This window comes from Ranitomeya variabilis, chromosome 2, assembly GCF_051348905.1.
Source record: "Ranitomeya variabilis isolate aRanVar5 chromosome 2, aRanVar5.hap1, whole genome shotgun sequence".
Taxonomy (NCBI): Eukaryota; Metazoa; Chordata; class Amphibia; order Anura; family Dendrobatidae; genus Ranitomeya; species Ranitomeya variabilis.
Genome location: NC_135233.1, coordinates 1076948961 through 1076969854, shown reverse-complemented (window position 1 = coordinate 1076969854; position 20894 = coordinate 1076948961). Strand labels below are relative to the sequence as shown.

At 43.0% G+C, this 20894-nt stretch overlaps 1 protein-coding gene across 1 annotated transcript in view; it reads left to right on the top strand.

Moving 5' to 3' along the window:
* LOC143808696 (cytochrome P450 2B11-like) overlaps window positions 1-20894 on the top strand; it is a 127838-nt gene that overhangs the window by 14785 nt on the left and 92159 nt on the right. Inside the window, exons 2-3 of the mRNA XM_077291618.1 lie at window positions 482-672; window positions 4417-4579. Of these exons, the coding sequence (XP_077147733.1) occupies window positions 482-672; window positions 4417-4579 (354 nt within the window). The remainder of the gene's footprint in view (window positions 1-481; window positions 673-4416; window positions 4580-20894) is intronic.

Below are 20894 nucleotides of genomic sequence, written 5' to 3'. Positions count from 1 at the left end.
GGCATCAGAGATACTGGAAACCGCAGAAGCATAGCAGATAAACAAAAAGTCTCAATACGAAGACATAAGTGTTGGTCTTAATAGGCCATATGTAAGCCTAGGTGATCACATGGGGGCACGCCTAACTACTTGCAAAGCCCAACTTGGATCACAAGAAAGTTTAGCAGAGTGGGATGAAGGAAGCAAAGCACAGAAAGATGTGTATCAATTTGGCAATATGTTGAAAAGTCTAAATTTACTATTGTGGTCTAAATCATATTTGGACAACAAACCACAACCACTTTCACAACACTTTTCAACAATTCTGAGCAGTTTTGATGCCCAAAAATTGTCCTCTAGACCACATTGGTAAATGAGATTCATTGACTCTATATTTCTTGTTTAACTGTCTTTTTCTTCTAGAGGGACACATTCTTAGGATGATCAATAGTCGTAACTTGTGATTGTTGGTTTCTTTCCTTATTTTTGTCTCACATTTTAGGTTTGACATACAAGATTTTCACAATGGAGCTCATCTCACTCCTTATAGCACTTGCTGTCATCCTGTTTTTGGCCATTGTGTTTAAGAATCATAAAAAGTATGCCAACTTTCCTCCTGGACCTAAATCAATACCAATTATTGGAAACATGAACTTAATCAACACAAGGAAACCTCAGAAGTCATTTATGGAGGTAAAACGATGTACAAGCATAGCTTTTATAGCACAGTCTTGTTGGCTCTCACTGTTATTTTCCTTTATTGTAAGATACGTTTTCCAGTCTCAAACTTTGATTGTTTCCTTGCTTCTACAATTTGCTGTTTTTCAGGAATGCAGAATTCCCAAAACATGCCTGATAGCCTCAGCCACACACTGCTTTACTTCTTTCTCTAGTCTCTTTTTATCGTATGATGGTCTGCAGTGCTATCTTTTGGCAGCAGATAACATTGCAGGTGTATATAGAACACAATGTACTTAGAACTATATTCAATCAATGCAAATGTAAGGGACAAAACAATGTATAAAAAGGAGACAAGTGTGTCCCCTTTTATATGCTCGAATTTTGGACATGCTTGAGAAATTGTACTTTCCTCCATGATGGCTATCAAACCATGTAAAGTGTGATTCAATTTGCCTTGATTCTTCTGCTAAGTGACTCTGAATCCTTGATTCTGAAAAGGTATATTTATGTACAGACAATGCAGCAATTAAACCACTGAGAAGGTAATTCATTAAGACTGGCATAGCTCTCGTAGATCTTAAGGAAGTGTTCGCTGGAGTACGGTGATCCAATTAATAAAGCGTCATGAGCCGCCTTATAGACTAGGAGAATCTGTCCCTCAATGTGTCGCCACTAGAAATTTACATAAGCCGGAGACTGGCATACATGTCTGGAGTAATTTACTCCACTTTAGTGGTGCATGTTATTGTGAATTTGACAGGCAGGCGTGACCATGCGGCATCCCACCCAGGTCCCACCCATGCTACATCCATATTGGCATAGCCGGTCAGGACTGGCGTGTAAACACTAAAAGTAGCAATAGTTTTGCGCAACTTCTGACTTACTAATGTGTTTACACCAGAATGTCTCGCATAGGCACCTTAATGAGTCACCCCCTTAACTTTCAAAATTCTGCTTAAATATTATAGCTGTGGAAAAAACGCTTGAAACGGAATTTTTTTGTTTTTTACAAAGTTTGCTGCTTCAGTGTTTTTAAATCTTCTATTCACGTTTCTCTTATTACTAAACTACAATTATAAACATTTCATAAGTTTTAAACTTTAATTGAAAATTACATCAAGTTTATGCAAAGGCTCAATATTTACAGTGTTGCTTCCTATTTTTCAAGACTTCTGATTTTCACCCTAGCAGCTGGATATAAATCCTAACTTATTTTGTCTATAAGGACTTGGAGTTTATCACACTTGCTGTGTTTTTATTTGTCCACTCTCTTATTTTGGATTGATAACAGGCTTCTTATGGGATTGAGATTTGGAAAGTTCCCTTGCAATATTTTGCTCATCAATCCAATGGTCTCAGGATGTTGTACTGTATCTACGTATGATACAAGACTCTGGACAATCATTCTTCCAGATGTCCAAAACTAATCAAGGACAGACTAATATTCTGCAGGAAGTACAGGGATTGGACTTCAGAAGACTGGGCTACCATGAGTCCCGCGACATGCCAACAGTAAAGCATCCTGACTCCATACTTGTCTAGGATTGTTAGCTTTCTCTTGAAGTCTCAAATATGTCAGTGCGCAATGAAGACCACTTCATAAAAATACTGCTCATGTCCAGGGAAGAACATCAAGATGTACTGTCAAGCCATTGCTTCAGTACTCACTTTCTTGCCACTGGTCTCCGGCTCCCCCATTTTTGACATTTTGCCTAAGAACACTGCCAAGAATAAAGAATGGGATCTACACTCCAAGAGAAACTTCTCCCAACAATCATGGAGAGGGTTGGAGATAAACATGCCTATTCCAACGTGATGGGAACCATGCCATGAACAAAAGTGATAATTAAGTGGCTCCGTTAATAAAATATTGAAATTTTGGGACAAAAATACCAGTAAACTATCCTGATCTCAAAACCTTGGAGAACCTGTGGTCAATCTTCAAAGAGAGGGTTATCAAATAAAGACGCAGGCATGTGAATAACCTCCAAGCAAAGATTAGGTCAGAATAGGTTGTCATCAGTCAAGATTTGGCCCAAAATCTGATATCCAGCTGCCAGGATGAAGGCATGAAAAGTAAGGGTTAGCCCTGCAAATATTGAGTCTTACAGAAACTTGATGTATTTGAAAATGAAAGAGGAAAAGCTTATATGAAATGTTTATAATTGTACTTCAGTACTAATTACACAGGTCAACAAAAAAAATTTTTTTTTCTGGTGTCCAAAATATTTTAATGAATTTGGGGTATTTTTGGGGTGCTGATTCTGAATATGCTATCAGTTTTGCCAGATTGGCTCAAGTTTTTGACATTTTTGGTATCTTATTTATAGCACTTGTTGGTAAATGCGACGCATCATCTCATTAATTTCTTTGGATTAGTACTTGAACTGAGCAGTTCTCAATATAGTTTTGTGTTAATTAGTGTTCTAAAAGTTTGTTCATAGCTTGATTTTTGCACTAACTTTATGTTGTTGTCTGTTTTCCAGTGAAAAGCATGAACTCATCAAGAAGAAGTTGTCTTAACGATCCAGACTCATTCTGTTACATTTGTGGTGAATACACACTGCCAAAACATAGAAGAAACATAACAGACTTCGTAAAAAAAGTGTATTTTGCCTATTTTGGGGTTATGCTTGGGGACCAAGACAAGTTTTGGGCACCACACATAGTGTGCAAAGCATGTATCGAATTATTACGAAAATGGAGCAAAGGACAAAGAAAAAGCTTCAAATTTGGTGTTCCAATGGTGTGGAGAGAGCCAAAAAATCATCATGATGACTGTTATTTCTGTGCAGTGCAAGTGCAAGGATTCAATAAGCATAAAAAACGAAAATGGGAGTAACATGGAATCTGCAAGAAGGCCTGTCCCTCATTGTGAAGATGTGCCTGTACCTGTGTTTACCATAAATAACAGTCATCATGATGATTTTTTGGCTCTCTCCACACCATTGGAACACCAAATTTGAAGCTTTTTCTTTGTCCTTTGCTCCATTTTCGTAATAATTCGATACATGCTTTGCACACTATGTGTGGTGCCCAAAACTTGTCTTGGTCCCCAAGCATAACCCCAAAATAGGCAAAATACACTTTTTTTACGAAGTCTGTTATGTTTATTCTATGTTTTGGCAGTGTGTATTCACCACAAATGTAACAGAATGAGTCTGGATCGTTAAGACAACTTCTTCTTGATGAGTTCATGCTTTTCACTGGAAAACAGACAACAACATAAAGTTAGTGCAAAAATCAAGCTATGAACAAACTTTTAGAACACTAATTAACACAAAACTATATTGAGAACTGCTCAGTTCAAGTACTAATCCAAAGAAATTAATGAGATGATGCGTCGCATTTACCAACAAGTGCTATAAATAAGATACCAAAAATCTCAAAAACTTGAGCCAATCTGGCAAAACTGATGACATATTCAGAATCAGCACCCCAAAAATACCCTAAATTCGATGAAATATCTTTGGCACCAAAAATGCTGTTGACCAGTGTTATAAAAGCACCTGACTAAAAGATAAAAAAAAAATTTTGAAGTAAGCTTTCTGAAAAACTAAATTTATGTCTTTCTCAAAACGTTTGACCACGATTGTACATACATGGAAAACTTGGTAAAACAAAATACCAAAAGTAGCAACTACTGATTAGATCTTCATAGTAGATTTTCTGCATGTAAAAACTGTATGAAATGAATCTGGGATATAAAGCAACATAATATTATAATGGAGGTCGCAATATGGATTCTGATTGCAGATATCAAAGACGTATGGCTCAGTGTTCAGCGTCCAAATGGGCACGGAAAGGTTTGTTATCCTGTGTGGATATGATGCAGTGAAAGATGCTCTTATCAACCATGCGGAGGAATTTGCAGGAAGGCCGCTTACAGCTATTACTCGTAGAACATCAAAGCAACATGGTAAGTAAAAGCGATTTAGGAAATTACTTTACAGTAGATGGATTTAGAGTTCTACCATGTGAATGTGCTAAAATGAGGTTCTGGGTGCAATTGGACTCTGGATCCTGTGACTGCCTAAAAGATCTATTAGAAGACAAATAACATGTCCCAGCTTAGAAGGACGTCATTCCACTATCCTATTGGTGTGCTTGTGACATGATCATGGGCACTGATGGGTTGTCATTAGTGTTGAGCATTCCAATACCGCAAGTATCGGGTATCGGCCGATACTTGCGGTATCGGAATTCCGATACCGAGTTCCGATACTTTTGTGGTATCGGGAATCGGTATCGGATCCATATTAATGTGTAAAATAAAGAATTAAAATAAAAAATATTGATATGCTCACCTCTCTGACGCAGCCTGGACCTTACAGATGTAACCGGCATCTTCCGTTCCTAAGAATGAGCGCTTGAAAGACCTTAGATGACGTCACGGCTTGTGATTGGTTGCTGAGCGGTCACATGACCGCCACGCGACCAATCACAAGCTGCGACGTCATTTTAACGTCTTTCAAGCGCTTGAAAGACCTTAGATGACATCACGGCTTGTGATTGGTCGCGTGGTGGTCACGTGACCGCTCAGCGACCAATCACAAGCCGCGACGTCATCTAAAGGTCTTTCAAGCGCTCATTCTTAGGAACGGAAGATGCCGGTTGCTACCAGGGCGCGTCAGAGGGTGAGTATATCAATATTTTTTATTTTAATTCTTTATTTTACACATTAATATGGATAACAGGGCCTGAAGGGGAGTTTCCTCTCCTTCAGACCCTGGGAACCATCAGGATACCTTCCGATACTTGGTGTCTAGTGTTGAGCGATACCGTCCAATACTTGAAAGTATCGGTATCGGATAGTATCGGCCGATACCCGAAAAGTATCGGATATCGCTGATACCGATACCCGATACCAATACAAGTCAATGGGACACCAAGTATTGGAAGGTATCCTGATGGTTCCCAGGGTCTGAAGGAGAGGAAACTCCCCTTCAGGCCCTGGGATCCATATTAATGTGTAAAATAAAGAATTAAAATAAAAAATATTGATATACTCACCCTCTGACGCGCCCTGGTAGTAACCAGCATCTTCCGTTCGTAAGAATGAGCGCTTTAAAGACCTTTAGATGACGTCGCGGCTTGTGATTGGTTGCTGATCGGTCACGTGACCGCTCAGCGACCAATCACAAGCCGCGACGTCATCTAAAGGTCTTTCTTTCAAGCGCTCATTCTTAGGAACGGAAGATGCCGGTTACATCGGTAAGGTCCAGGCTGCATCGGAGAGGTGAGTATATCAATATTTTTTATTTTAATTCTTTATTTTACACATTAATATGGATCTGATACCGATTCCCGATACCACAAAAGTATCGGAACTCGGTATCGGAATTCCAATACCGCAAGTATCGGCCGATACCCGATACTTGCGGTATCGGAATGCTCAACACTATTGGTGTCCCATTGACTTGTATTGGTATCGGGTATCGGTATCGGCGATATGCGATACTTTTCGGGTATCGGTTGATACTATCCGATACCGATACTTTCAAGTATCGGACGGTATCGCTCACACTAGTTGTCATGACAGCTGGGATTCTGCTGATTACCCCGTGCCTGTTAATATGTTCCTTCTGTGAATGCTAGAAGTATATCAGCATGATTCCAGCTTTAAGTCTCCTAATGGGACTATTTAACACACTAAAAAGTAAGGAAAAAAGTTTAAAAAATATGAACAAAATGTAAAATCGCCCCCTTTTTGCCCCATTAAAAAGGAAACAATTAAAAAAATAAGACACATAAAAAATACCAGTTTCAAGATAGCAATGTACCCATCTAGTTATTGACTTTTGTAACATGCTAATAAGTCATAATATGTAAAATTATGAGGATTTTATGTTTACAAAAAGATTACAACAAATATACATGAACAATATTAAATTAATATGGGTTTGATCCGTAGGTAAAGGAATAACAGAGGCCAGAGACTTGGTCAGAATATTGTGACGGAAATGCGGACAGCCAATCAATTTTTCCAAAAACTTCACAAGAAACAACAGCATTAGCGTTCAATTCTTCCATTATTAATCTATATAGGTAGTGGAAAGAGGGCAATCTAATAGAGAAACTGTGATGCGGAATTTGCTGCAAAGCATCAAGCAAGTTTCCGGTCCACGCTATACATATACAATAGAACAATGCAGTCAGTAAGACGATTAATTACACATTTTGTAAGGGATCTTGCAAAGACTACGGCCACGTACCTCAACACCCATTTTGCGTTAATGTCACTTTCTCAGGAGGCGTGGTCTCAGTGGAGCAGCTGCCAATATAAATATCATGCCGTTCCAGTCACATGACCGGACCGCGGCCAGTAGAATGTTTTGTTTGCATCCTGGGTTCCAATCTCCTGCAATTTCCTCCCCCACTCTCATCACAGTCACGAGAGGTGGCCAGCGCCAGGTTGTGCATCAAGTAGACTCAGACTAGGCAGTGAGAAGAATGCAGGGGAACCCGAGACGCGGTGCATGCACACCAAGAGGCTGAAGAAAGGAAAAAATGTATATATATATATATATATATATATATATATATATATATATACATTCATATCATTCAGCGAAAAAAATTGGAGAGTTTTTGTAAATTCATATATATTCAATAATTAATACAATCTTCGCTCTCTACACTTCCTGCGAGTAATCTCATCAAGTGCCTCAAGATGTCCACCAGATCATCCTCCTCCCATGGACATACCAAAACCACATACAGCCAGAAAAATTCCAGCTGAACAAAACAAAATATTACAATCAAATTAAAGGACAAACATGTAATTAAATTAACCTAAACAGGGGATGGGTAGGACAGGAAAAGAAAATATTATAATAACAAACAGAATCCTGTTATTGTATTGAGGACTCTATAGGAAGGAGGAAAAGCCCAAGGCTTCGTTGATGCCATTAGCTGTCATTGTGCTCAGAATGATGATCCACCTACATTCTTTCTGGGCAAGGAGGCATTTGTTATCACCTCCCCTGAAGCCACATTGGACATGTTCAATGCCTCTAACCAAGAGGAACTTGGGATTACACTTTTGGAAAAATTTAAAATGACGGGGTATTGTTTTTAATTGCGTGGTCTGTCTCTGTCCTGCAGCTATGATGTCATGCACATGTTCTCGCGTGCGAGTTCCCAGATGTGTTGATGTCAGGCCGATGTTTATTTTGGGGCAACTACATTTAGCATGGTAGATATTATGTTTTACACATAATGTGCTGTCTGATGGAAAAAGTCTTCTTTCCATCGGCTGAATCAAAGAAAGAACTACGGCTGATGTTTTTGGCCAAAATGCAGGTTCCACATGGAAAACAACCAGGATTAGGTCCCTTTGATTCAAAGAAGTTTTTATTTGATGACAAGGACATAGTAGCTATTCATCAAAATGTCCCCTAGGTTCTTACTTCTCCTTGATGACATGAGGGGGTAGTCAGTTAGGTGCTTTGTGGGCGTGGAATCAGTTTTGAGGATACCCCGATGTTTCTCGAGACACGACCTCAAGAGGCCCTTTCCGCATTGTAAATAGAGATGAATCTAATTGTATCATCCTTGTTCTTCTTTTTTGTTTGGGGATGCAGTAATGTGTCACGGGTACATTGTTTTGCTTGGGAGTACCCTTCCTTTATGCACCTATTACTGTATATTCTTGCTTTGAATCTATTACTGAGATCCATTAACCCCTCTGTGACCTTAGACGTACTATCCCGTCGAGGTGACCTGGGCCTATCTGACCCTCGACGGGATAGTACGTCATAGCCGATCGGCCGCGCTCACGGGAAGAGCGCGGCCGATCGCGGCCGGGTGTCAGCTGACTATCCGGGCACTATGTGCCAGGAGCGGTCACGGACCGCCCCCGGCACATTAACCCCCGGCACACCGCGATCAAACATGATCGCGGTGTGCCAGCGGTATAGGGAAGCATCGCGCAGGGAGTGGGCTCCCTGCGGGCTTCCCTGAGACCCCCGCAGCAACGCGATGTGATCACGTTGCTCCGAGGGTCTCCTACGTCCTTCCTCACTGCAGGTCCCAGATCCAAGATGGCCGCGGCATCCGGGTCCTGCAGGGAGGGAGGTGGCTTACCGAGTGCCTGCTCAGAGCAGGCGCTTAGTAAGCCTGCAGTGCTCTAAGTCAGATCGGTGATCTGACAGAGTGCTGTGCACACTGTCAGATCACCGATCTGTGATGTTCCCCCCCCCCTGGGACAAAGTAAAAAAGTAAAAAAAAAATTTCCACTTGTGTTAAAAAAAAAAAAAAAATCCTAAATAAAGAAAAAAAAATATACAGTATATATATTATTCCCATAAATACATTTCTTTAAATTTAAAAAAAAACAATAAAAGTACACATGTTTAGTATCGCTGCGTCCGTAACGACCCGACCTATAAAACTGTCCCACTAGTTAACCCCTTCAGTAAACACCATAAGAAAAAAAAACGAGGCAAAAAACAACGCTTTATTACCATACCGCGGAACAAAAAGTGGAATAACACGCGATCAAAAAGACAGATATAAATAACCATGGTACCGCTGAAAACATCATCTTGTCCCGCAAAAAAAAAGCTGCCATATAGCATCATCAGCAAAGAAATTAAAAAGTTATACTCCTGAGAATAAAGCGATACCAAAATAATTATTTTTTCTATAAAATAGTTTTTATCGTATAAAAGCGCCCAAACATTAAAAAATGATATAAATGAGATATCGCTGTAATCGTACTGACCTGACGAATAAAATTGCTTTATCAATTTTACCAAACGCAGAACGGTATAAACGCCTCCCCCAAAAGAAATTCATGAATAGCTGGTTTTTGATCATTCTGCCTCACAAAAATCAGAATAAAATGCGATCAAAAAATGTCACATGCCCAAAAATGTTACCAATAAAAACGTCAACTCGTCCTGCAAAAAACAAGACCTCATATAACTCTGTGGACTCAAATATGGAAAAATTATAGCTCTCAAAATGTGGTAATGCAAAATATATTTTTTGCAATTAAAAGCGTCTTTCAGTGTGTGACGGCTGCCAATCATAAAAATCCGCCAAATAACCCACTATGAAAGTAAATCAAACCCCTTTTCATCACCCCCTTAGTTAGGGAAAAATAAAAAAATAAAAAAAATGTATTTATTTCCATTTTCCCATTAGGGTGAGGGCTAGGGTTAGGGTTAGGGCTAGGGTTAGGGTTAGGGTTAGGGCTAAGGTTAGGGCTAGGGTCAGGGCTAGGGCTAGGGTTAGGGCTAGGGTTAGGTCTAGGGTTATTGCTAGGGTTAGGGCTAGGGTTAGGGCTATGGTTGGGGCTAGGGTTAGGGTTAGGGCTAGGGTTAGGGCTAGGATTAGGGCTAGGGTTATTGCTAGCGTTAGGGTTAGGGCTAGGTTTGGGGTTAGGGTTAAGGCTACAGTTAGGGTTGGGGCTAAAGTTAGGGTTAGGGTTTGGATTACATTTACGGTTGGGATTAGGGTTGGGATTAGAATTAGGGGTGTGTCAGGGTTAGGGGTGTGGTTAGGGTTACTGTTGGGATTAGGGTAAGGGGTGTGTTTGGATTAGGGTATCAGTTATAATTGGGGGGTTTCCACTGTTTAGGCACATCAGGGGCTCTCCAAACGGGACATGGCATCCGATCTCAATTCCAGCCAATTCTGCGTTGAAAAAGTAAAACAGTGCTCCTTCCCTTCAGAGCTCTCCCGTGTGCCCAAACAGGGGTTTACCCCAACATATGGGGTATCAGCGTACTCAGGACAAATTGTACAACAACTCTTGGGGTCTAATTTCTCCTTTTACCCTTGGGAAAATACAAAACTGGGGGCTAAAAAATAAGTTTTGTGGGAAAAAAGATTTTTTATCTTCACGGATCTGCGTTGTAAACTGTAGTGAAACACTTGGGGGTTCAAAGTTCTCACAACACATCTAGATAAGTTCCTTGGGAGGTCTAGTTTCCAATATGGGGTCACTTGTTGGGGGTTTGTACTGTTTGGGTACATCAGGGGCTCCGCAAATGCAACGTGACGCCTGCAGACCAATCCATTTAAGTCTGCATTCCAAATAGCGCTCCTTCCCTTCCGAGCTCAGCCATGCGCCCAAACAGTGGTTTACGCCCACATATGGGGTATCGTCGTACTCAGGACAAATTGCACAACAACTTTTGTGGTCTAATTTCTTCTCTTACCCTTGGGGAAATATAAAAATGGGGGCGTAAAATCATTTTTGTGAAAAAATATGATTTTTTATTTTTACGGCTCTGCATTATAAACTTCTGTGAAGCACTTGTTGGGTCAAAGTGCTCAACACACATCTAGATAAGTTCCTTAAGGGGTATACTTTCCAAAATGGTGTCACTTGTGGGGGGTTTCAATGTTTAGGCACATTAGTGGCTCTCCAAACGCAACATGTCGTCCCATCTCAATTCCAGTCAATTTTGCATTGAAAAGTCAAATGGCGCTCCTTCCCTTCCGAGCTCTGCCCTGCGCCCAAACAATGGTTTACACCCACATATGGCATATCATCGTACTCAGGACAAATTGCACAACAATTTTTAGGGTCCAATTTCTTCTCTTACCCTTGGGAAAATAAAAAATTGGGGGTGAAAATATCATTTTTGTGAAAAAATATGATTTTTTATTTTTACGGCTCTGCATTATAAACTTCTGTGAAGCACTTGTTGGATCAAAGTGCTCACCACACATCTAGATAAGTTCCTTAGGGGGTCTACTTTCCAAAATGGTGTCACTTGTGGGGGATTTCAATGTTTAGGCACATCAGGGGCTCTCCAAATGCAACATGGCGTCCCATCTCAATTCCAGTCAATTTTGCATTGAAAAGTCAAATGGCGCTCCTTTCCTTCCGAGCTCTGCCATGCGTCCAAACAGTGGTTTACCCCCACATATCAGGTATCATCGTACTCAGGACAATTTGTACAGCAACTTTTGGGGTCCATTTTCTCCTGTTACCCTTGGTAAAATAAAACAAATTGGAGCTGAAATAAATTTTGTGTGAAAAAAAGTTAAATGTTCATTTTTATTTAAACATTCTAAAAATTCCTGTGAAACACCTGAAGGGTTAATAAACTTCTTGAAAGTGTTTTTGAGTACCTTGAGGGGTTCAGTTTTTAGAATGGTGTCACACTTGGGTATTTTGTATCATATAGACCCCTCAAAAGGACTTCAAATGAGATGTGGTCCCTAAAAAAAAATGGTGTTGTAAAAATTAGAAATTTCTGGTCAACTTTTAACCCTTATAACTCCCTAACAAAAAAAAATTTTGGTTCCAAAATTGTGCTGATGTAAAGTAGACATGTGGGAAATGTTCCTTATTAAGTATTTTCCATGACATATGTCTGTGATTTAAGGGCATAAAAATTCAAAGTTGGAAAATTGCGACATTTTCTAAATTTTCACCAAATATTTGTTTTTTTCACAAATAAACGCAAGATATATTGAAGAAATTTTACCACTAAGGCCGGAGACACACTGGTGCGAGAGACGGCCGAGTCTCGCTGGTTAAAAGCAAGCTGTGGCACCTGCACTCCGGAGCGGAGCGTGCGGCTCCATAGCAATACATGGAGCTGCACGCTCAGCTCCGGAATGCAGGTGCCACAGCTTGCTTTTAACCAGCGAGACTCGGCCGTCTCTCGCACCAGTGTGTCTCCGGCCTAACATGAAGTATAATATGTCACGAGAAAACTGTGTCAGAATCGCCAAGATCTGTTGAAGCGTTCCAGAGTTATAACCTCATAAAGGGACAGTGGTCAGAATTGTAAAAATTGGCCTGGTCATTAACGTGCAAACCACCCTTGGGGGTGAAGGGGTTAATATAATAAAAAAATATACATATTTGGTATATGCGTACTGACCTAGAGAATCATGTTTCCAGGTCCATTTTAGTAAATAGTGAACATGGTAAATTAAGTTAAAAAATCTTTGTGGAATGGCATTTTTTTTCAATTTCCACACTGCTTAAATTTTTTTTATTTCCAGCACATTATGTGGTAGAATGAATGGTGTCATTCAAAACTACAATTCGTTTCGCAAAAAAAAAATTCCTTATGCACCTTTATTAATGGAAAAATAAAAAAGTTATGCCTCTTGGATGAAGATGGAGGAGTAAAACAAAAATGAAAAAAAAAAAAAAAAAAAAATCACCATGTTATGAAGTGGTTAAGAAAACTAAAATATTAAAAACCCCACACATTGGTATCGCTAAATATAGCAATTCAAACTGTAAAACTGTTGACTCTCAGATGGTGAATACTGAAAAAAAATATTTTTTTAATTTTTCTTTATTACCAAAAATGATACAAAAAGTTAACAAAAATCACATGAACTTCAAAATGGTGCAAATGAAAATGTCAACTCATCCCATAACAAACCCTCATACAGCTTGATCGATAGTGTAAGGGGATGGAATATTATTACTGTTTCACCCTTCTTCCCTCATTAGTCAATGCATAGCTCGTTATCCCTATACTGGTGTGCATGGCCCCATTATATCTATCCAGTATGCATGGCCCTCATCCCCATCCTGGTATGCATGGTCCCCCTTATCCCCATCCTGGTATGCATGCCTTCTCATCCCTATCATTGTATGCAGGGCCCCATCATTAACCTGATATAATTTGCCTCCATCCCTGTCCTGGTATAATTGGCCACACCCTCATCCTGGTATATATGGCCACATCAGAAAACATTAAAAAAACAAGCCATTAGACTTACCGTCCCGATACTCCCTCGCAGTGTCCTTCTCTATTGTCAGCAGCTGCTTTATGCTTGCAAGCAGTGCATGGGAGTGGAAAGTGGTGAATATTCATTTCACTTAAGTAGTGGAACATGTGACTGCCCACCAGCAGTTGCAGGAGTGCTCCGGCTGACACTATACGTGCTACTGAAGACCAATTAATACTCACTGCTCTCTGCATACACAGTCCCAGCTTGCAGAGCAGTGAGTATTCCGGCAGCTGCCCTTCACCTTGCAAGCAGTGCATGACATCCCTGCCATGCGCTTCATACAAGCATAAAGCAGCTGCTAGCAATGGAGCAGGACACTGCGAGGGAGCGCCAGAAAGGTAAGTGTAATGGTTTGCTTTTTTAATGTTTCCTAATGGGGATATGCATACCAGTATGTGGGTGGGGGCCATGCCTGCCAGAATGGGGGCCAATCCTCCCAGTACGGGGATGGAGGCCAATCATACCAGGATGCAAAAGAGAAATTAGTATTCACTGCCCTCCAGGCCAATGGGCGTGGAATGCTGTGAATATTAATTTCTCCTTAGCAGCAGGCATAGGGATTAGCCGCAGCATCTGGTTACTGCCTCTGTGACTCGCTGCTCGACCAATACCACTCCCCCACCTCCTCACCACAGCTAGAGCCTTTACATCTGGACTATAAGACGCACCCCCATTTACTTCCAGATTTTTGGAGGAAAAAGTGCGTCTTATTGTCTGAAAAATATGGTACTTAAAAAAAGTGCACATTTTAATAATCAATCAGACCCTATAAGTATACCAAAATTGTTCCATTTAAAAATACAAATTTCTTGTTAAAAAGGAAACCCTCACACAGCTAGCTTACTGGAAACTATCATTATTTTGGGTGACTTCAATTGTAAAAACAGTCCAAAAATTGTCCTTTTTTGACGGCCAGATGCCTGCCTTATTGGTGATTATTAGCGATGAGAGAACTTGCTCGCCACTGCTGGTTACTCACCCGAGTATCACTATGCTCCGTCTACTCGGCAAGCATCGAGCATTTCTGGGATTATTTGGCGGGAAGTGAGGTCTCCACCCAGCATTTTTGGCAGACTTTAGAGACCCAATCACACTGCAGGGATTGTCTGCCAGGCCATGAAACGCTGCAGCCATCATTGCTGTGGTCAAGCAGTGATTGGCTTGGCCGCACAGCATCATCCCGAGTATAAGAGACCTGTCATCGCCCTGCTTCAGCTCCGATTCAGCAAGAGTAGGGAGAGCTGCTGCCGAGATAGGGTCAGAATCTTGGGTTTTAGGGTTAGAGTAGGTCTGCAACTGATCAATCCACAACTCCTGAGAAACCAACAGTCCTTTTTAGTGCTAATTCGTGGGTCCCGATATTGCAGTGCTAGGTAGGCAGGGCACAGCATATCCACATCAATGCAAGGCCTGCAGGCACTGTATGTGCGTCCATTGCTCCCACTGCATTCCTCCCAAAGCTCCATAATTGCCTGCTGCTGAAGCTTCTTTGATATATACTGTACCTAGTTGCATTTTTTCCCCAAAAATTCATTCCCCCCAAAAAAATATGCAGTCTGTTCTGTCAGACAGAGGCCTGTTTAAAAATCATAGTTTGTCACGCATACGTAGCATAGTTGTGTGTGCTAGCCTTGTGCCACTGTTTTTTTTTGGGGGGGGTTAAATTTACCAAGAAAGGCCTCATATATCTGCGTTCTCACTGTTTTGACACTGTTTGTGCTGTCTGTTACTCTACTTATATACAGCACTATTTTGCATAAAAAAGCCACATATTTGTCAGTGTGGTATTTCCATGACAGGCCTCATATATATGCGTGCTCCAAGTTTGGGCATTTTAGGCCGTTTTGCCACTGTTTGTGCTGTCTGTTGCTCTAATTATATACAGCACTATTTAGTATATAAAAAAAAAACAGGCCACATATTTGGCAGTGTGGTATTTCCGTGACAGGCCTCACATATCTGTGTGCTCCAAGTTTGGGCATTTTAGGCTGCTTTGCCACTGTTTTTGCTGTCTGTTACTCTATTGATATACAGCACTATTTTGCATTAGGAAAATACAGGCCACATGTTTGGCAGTGTGATATTTCCGTGACAGGCCTCATATATCTGCGTGCTCCAAGTTTGGGCATTTTAGGCCATTTTTCCTCTGTTTTTGCTGTCTGTTGCTTAAATTATATACAGCACTATTTTGCATTGAAAAAAAACAGGCCACACAATTGGCAGTGTGGTATTTCCATGACAGGCCTCATATATCTGCTCCAAGTTTGGGCATTTTAGGCCGTTTTGCCACTGTTTTTGCTTTCTGTTACTCTACTGATTTACAGCTCTATTTTGCATTAGGAAAATACAGGCCACATATTTGGCAGTGTGATATTCCGTGACAGGCCTCATATATGTGCGTGCTCCAAGTTCGGGCATTTTAGGCCGTTTTGGCACTGTTTTTACTGTCTGTTACTCTACTTATATACAGCACTGTTTTGCATAAATTAAATTCGCAAAAAAGCCCCCAAAGTTGAATACAGTTTATGTCAGGCTGAGGCCTGGTGTTTGTGTTTGCAGGCGTACTGATCAGATATAATTTAGCTGCAAATAAATACATTTGTGTTGAGCTTTAGAAACAGTGCAGTAGTCGATTTAAAATGATCAAGGCAAGGAGTAAGGGACAGGGAAGTGGACGTGATGCTGATGGTGCATGCAGAGAATGAGGCCGTGGTCAAGGTGAAAGTGGGCCAGAACAAATAATCACATCTTCTCGCTCAACCTTCCTGTCCCAGTTTCAAGAGGACCGCAGCACACCACTATTGAAGCCAGAGCAGTGTGAAACGGTTGTTGATTGGATAGCGGATAATGCTTCAAGTCACTTAGCGACCACCACCATGTCTTCTACACAGTCAAGTCTGAGTAGCCGTGAGTGGTCCCGGATATTCCTCACCCTAATCCTCCATCCTCCCACCATGCTGAGTGCCCTGAGACAACTGATCCCACACTTGGACACTCTGAAGAGCTGTTTAGTTTTCCATTTCAAGATTCAGAAATCTCTGCCAGTCAACTTGAAGTGGGGACAGATGAGATCGCATGTAGAGATGCCCAATGCTTTGACCAGCCCTGATCACACGAAGGCGATGGTGGGAAAGTGTCAGAAGAGGTGGACGATGATGAGACACAATTGCCAGAAAGACAGAAGAAGAAGCAGGGTGCGGATGTGGAAGACGAGATGGTAGATGACTATGTGACTGACTCAAAATGGCAGTAGGACATGCAGAGCGAGGGCAGCAGCACACATGGGGAAGAAGGCATATCACCCCAACTGGCAGGAAGAAGCAGTGTGGTGGCCACATACAGAAGGTGTGCATCTGTTCCCCGTAACACCAGCATGAGTGAAGTTGCCATTCTAACTGTTAGATCTTCCCCAGTCTGGTTATTTTTTAAAGACTGCCGATAACCCCAAACAGGTCAAACAACCAGACTGACCACCACCAGCATGATCAGGCACATTGCAGAAATGCACCTGACTTTGTGGGCCGAATCCCAGACTCCAGGACCACTGTCTACAGGTGATGCCACTGCTTCATCCACTGTTTTACGTAGAAGTCAATCCTCAGTATATCGTGCATGTGAAGATGCCTGTAGCCCTGCACCTGTTGTTGCCCACAGTCAAGCATCACCATCATCAAGCTTGTCCACATCCTTGTCTCAGCACAACCTTCAGTTGTCTATACCACAGTCTTTGGAACGCAAGCGGAAAAGCCTAGCCAACACCCAAAAGGCCACAATCCTAAATTCTAATATTTCTCTTCTGCTTGTGCTAGAAATTTTGCATTTAAGGCTCGTTGAAATGGAAGCTTTCTGCAAACTGATGGCGGCGGCCGTCCCAAGGTACTCGGTCCCCAGTCACCACTATTTTTTCCAGTGTTCCATACCGGCATTACACTAGCATGTGTCCCACAACATTACCAGTGCCCTCAACAATGCTGTTATAGGCAAAGTCCACCTAACCACGGACACATGGACAAGTGCTTGTGGGCAGGGATGGTACATCTCAGTGAAGGCAGACTGGGTTAACATAGTGGAAGCCGGGACCCAGTCGGACCTTGGGATGGAACACATCCTCCCCATGCCGAGGATTGCTGGCCCTATGTCAATCAGGGTTGCCCCCACAGTCTTCAGCTCCTGCAGCTCCTCCTCTTCATCCTCCATCTCTGAAATCATCACATCAGTCAGAAGCTTGAAGCACTGCAGCACTGCCGCAGCCAAGCAGCAACAGGCTGTGCTGAAGCTATGGCTGGTCCAAATAACTAAAGCAATTGTTACCATCCACCTCTTGTGTCTCCCCTTTTCCTCATAGATTGTAAGCTTGCGAGCAGCAGGGCCCTCATTCCTCCTGGTATCTGTTTTGAACTGTGATTTCTGTTATGCTGTAATGTCTGTTGTCTGTATAAGTCCCCTCTATAAGTTGTAAAGCGCTGCGGAATATGTTGGCGCTATATAAATAAAATTATTATTATTATTATTAAGCTTCTCTGGATAGGTACCAAACTGTACAATGCAGATGAGTTGTGAACAGCACTGAAAGAGCAGTCAGATATTTGGATGACACCCCTGATCCTACAGCCAGGCATGGTCATGTGTGACCATGGCCGTAACCTGGTGGCAGCTCTGAGGCAAAGTGAGCTCACCCATGTACCTTGCTTGGCCCATGTGCTTAAGCTCGTGGTTCAACGTTTTCTGAAAAGCTACCTGGAGCTGCCGGATCTGCTAGTGAAAGTACCCCGTCTGTCTCCCCATTTTAGAAAGTCAGCTACAGATTCAGTCACCCTTGCTGTGCTTCAGCAGCATTTGCAGCTTCCAGCTCACTGGCTGGTGTGTGATGTCCCGACGAACTGGAACTCTATGCTGCATATGTTGGAAAGGATTTGTGAGCAGAAGAGGGCAGTTGTTGACTACCAAAATCAACAAGGCCATCGACATTCAGTTCAGACTCCACACATAAGACCTCAGGAGTGGATATCAATGTCAGACATATGTACCATCCTCCAAAACTTTGAGGACTGCACCAAGATGGTGAGTGGCGATGACTAGTGTTGAGCGATACCGTCCGATACTTGAAAGTATCGGTATCGGAAAGTATCGGCTGATACCGGCAAAGTATCGGATCCAATCCGATACCGATACCCGATACCAATACAAGTCAATGGGACTCAGGTATCGGACGGTATTCCTGATGGTTCCCAGGGTCTGAAGGAGAGGAAACTCTCATTCAGGCCCTGGGAACCATATTAATGTGTAAAAGAAAGAATTAAAATAAAAAATATTGCTATACTCACCTGTCCGACGCAGCCGGGACCTCAGCGAGGGAACCGGCAGCGTTGTTTGTTTAAAATTCGCGCTTTTACTTGGTTACGTGAGGTCCCGGCTTGTGATTGGTCAGGGCGGCCATGTTGCCGGGACGCGGACCAATCACAGCAAGCCGTGACGAAATTACGTCACGGCTTGCTGTGATTGGTCCGCGTCCCGGCAACATGGCCGCCATTAACCAATCACAAGCCGTGACGTCACGGGAGGCTGGACATGCGCGTATTTTGAAAAGCGCGCGTGTCCAGCCTCCAGTGACGTCCCGGCTTATGATTGGTCACGGCGCCATGTTGCCGGGACGCGGACCAATCACAGCAAGCCGTGACGAAATTACGTCACGGCTTGCTGTGATTGGTCCGCGTCCCGGCAACATGGCCGCCATTAACCAATCACAAGCCGTGACGTCACGGGAGGCTGGACACGCGCACTTTTCAAAATACGCGCATGTCCAGCCTCCCGTGACGTCCCGGCTTGTGATTGGTTAATGGCGGCCATGTTGCCGGGACGTCACTGGAGGCTGGACACGCGCGCTTTTCAAAATACGCGCATGTCCAGCCTCCCGTGACGTCCCGGCTTGTGATTGGTTAATGGCGGCCATGTTGCCGGGACGTCACTGGAGGCTGGACACGCGCACTTTTCAAAATACGCGCATGTCCAGCCTCCCGTGACGTCCCGGCTTGTGATTGGTTAATGGCGGCCATGTTGCCGGGACGTCACTGGAGGCTGGACACGCGCACTTTTCAAAATACGCGCATGTCCAGCCTCCCGTGACGTCCCGGCTTGTGATTGGTTAATGGCGGCCATGTTGCCGGGACGTCACTGGAGGCTGGACACGCGCGCTTTTCAAAATACGCGCATGTCCAGCCTCCCGTGACGTCACGGCTTGTGATTGGTTAATGGTGGCCATGTTGCCGGGACGTCACTGGAGGCTGGACACGCGCGCTTTTCAAAATACGCGCATGTCCAGCCTCCCGTGACGTCCCGGCTTGTGATTGGTTAATGGCGGCCATGTTGCCGGGACGTCACTGGAGGCTGGACACGCGCGCTTTTCAAAATACGCGCATGTCCAGCCTCCCGTGACGTCACGGCTTGTGATTGGTTAATGGCGGCCATGTTGCCGGGACGCGGACCAATCACAGCAAGCCGTGACGTAATTTCGTCACGGCTTGCTGTGATTGGTCCGCGTCCCGGCAACATGGCCGCCCTGACCAATCACAAGCCGGGACTTCACGTAACCAAGTAAAAGCGCGAAATTTAAACAAACAACGCTGCCGGTTCCCTCGCTGAGGTCCCGGCTGCGTCGGACAGGTGAGTATAGCGATATTTTTTATTTTAATTCTCTTTTTTACACATTATTACATTAATGTTGTTGCGATACCCGATACCCGATACCACAAAAGTATCGGATCTCGGTATCGGAAATTCCGATACAGCAAGTATCGGCCGATACCCGATACTTGCAGTATCGGAATGCTCAACACTAGCGATGACGCCATAAATAGCATCACCATCTCGCTTCTCAGCATTCTGAAAACCTCTCTGCTCACAATTAAAGTGGATGCATTGCAGGCAGAGCACGAGGACATGGAGCAAGGAACCATACAGGAGGATTACACTCAGCCCAGCCTCATGTCTTCTTAACGTGGATTGGTAGTCAATGAGGAGGAGGATGAAAAGGAGCTACTTTCATGCGCTATAGACTGTACTACAAACACAGCTGTCATACTGTCTGTTCAGCTGGGATGGCCTGAGGACAGGGAGGAGGTGACACTTCTAGACACACATTACAAGGAGAACTTTCAATGTCTTCTGCCAGAGGCAGAGAGGTGTACTAAAATGTTGCAGTACCAGAGGGCCCTTGTAGCGGAATTACTTAGAAAATTTCCATGTGAGAACGCTGGCAGCCGACGTCAGAGTTTGTTGTACAACCAAGGAGTCCAAGCAAGAGAGACAGGAGTACAAGCCATCTCAGGCAGGGCAACATCGTGACAACACAGAGGCAAGGGGTGCTGTCACAAGAAGTGTAATGTTTGGGAAGATGCTGAGGGAGTACCTTGCAAATCGTACAAATGTCATCCGGGATTCCTCTGTGCCTTTTAATTATTGGGTATCCAAGCTGGGCACGTGGCATGAACTGGCTCTGTACGCCTTGGCGA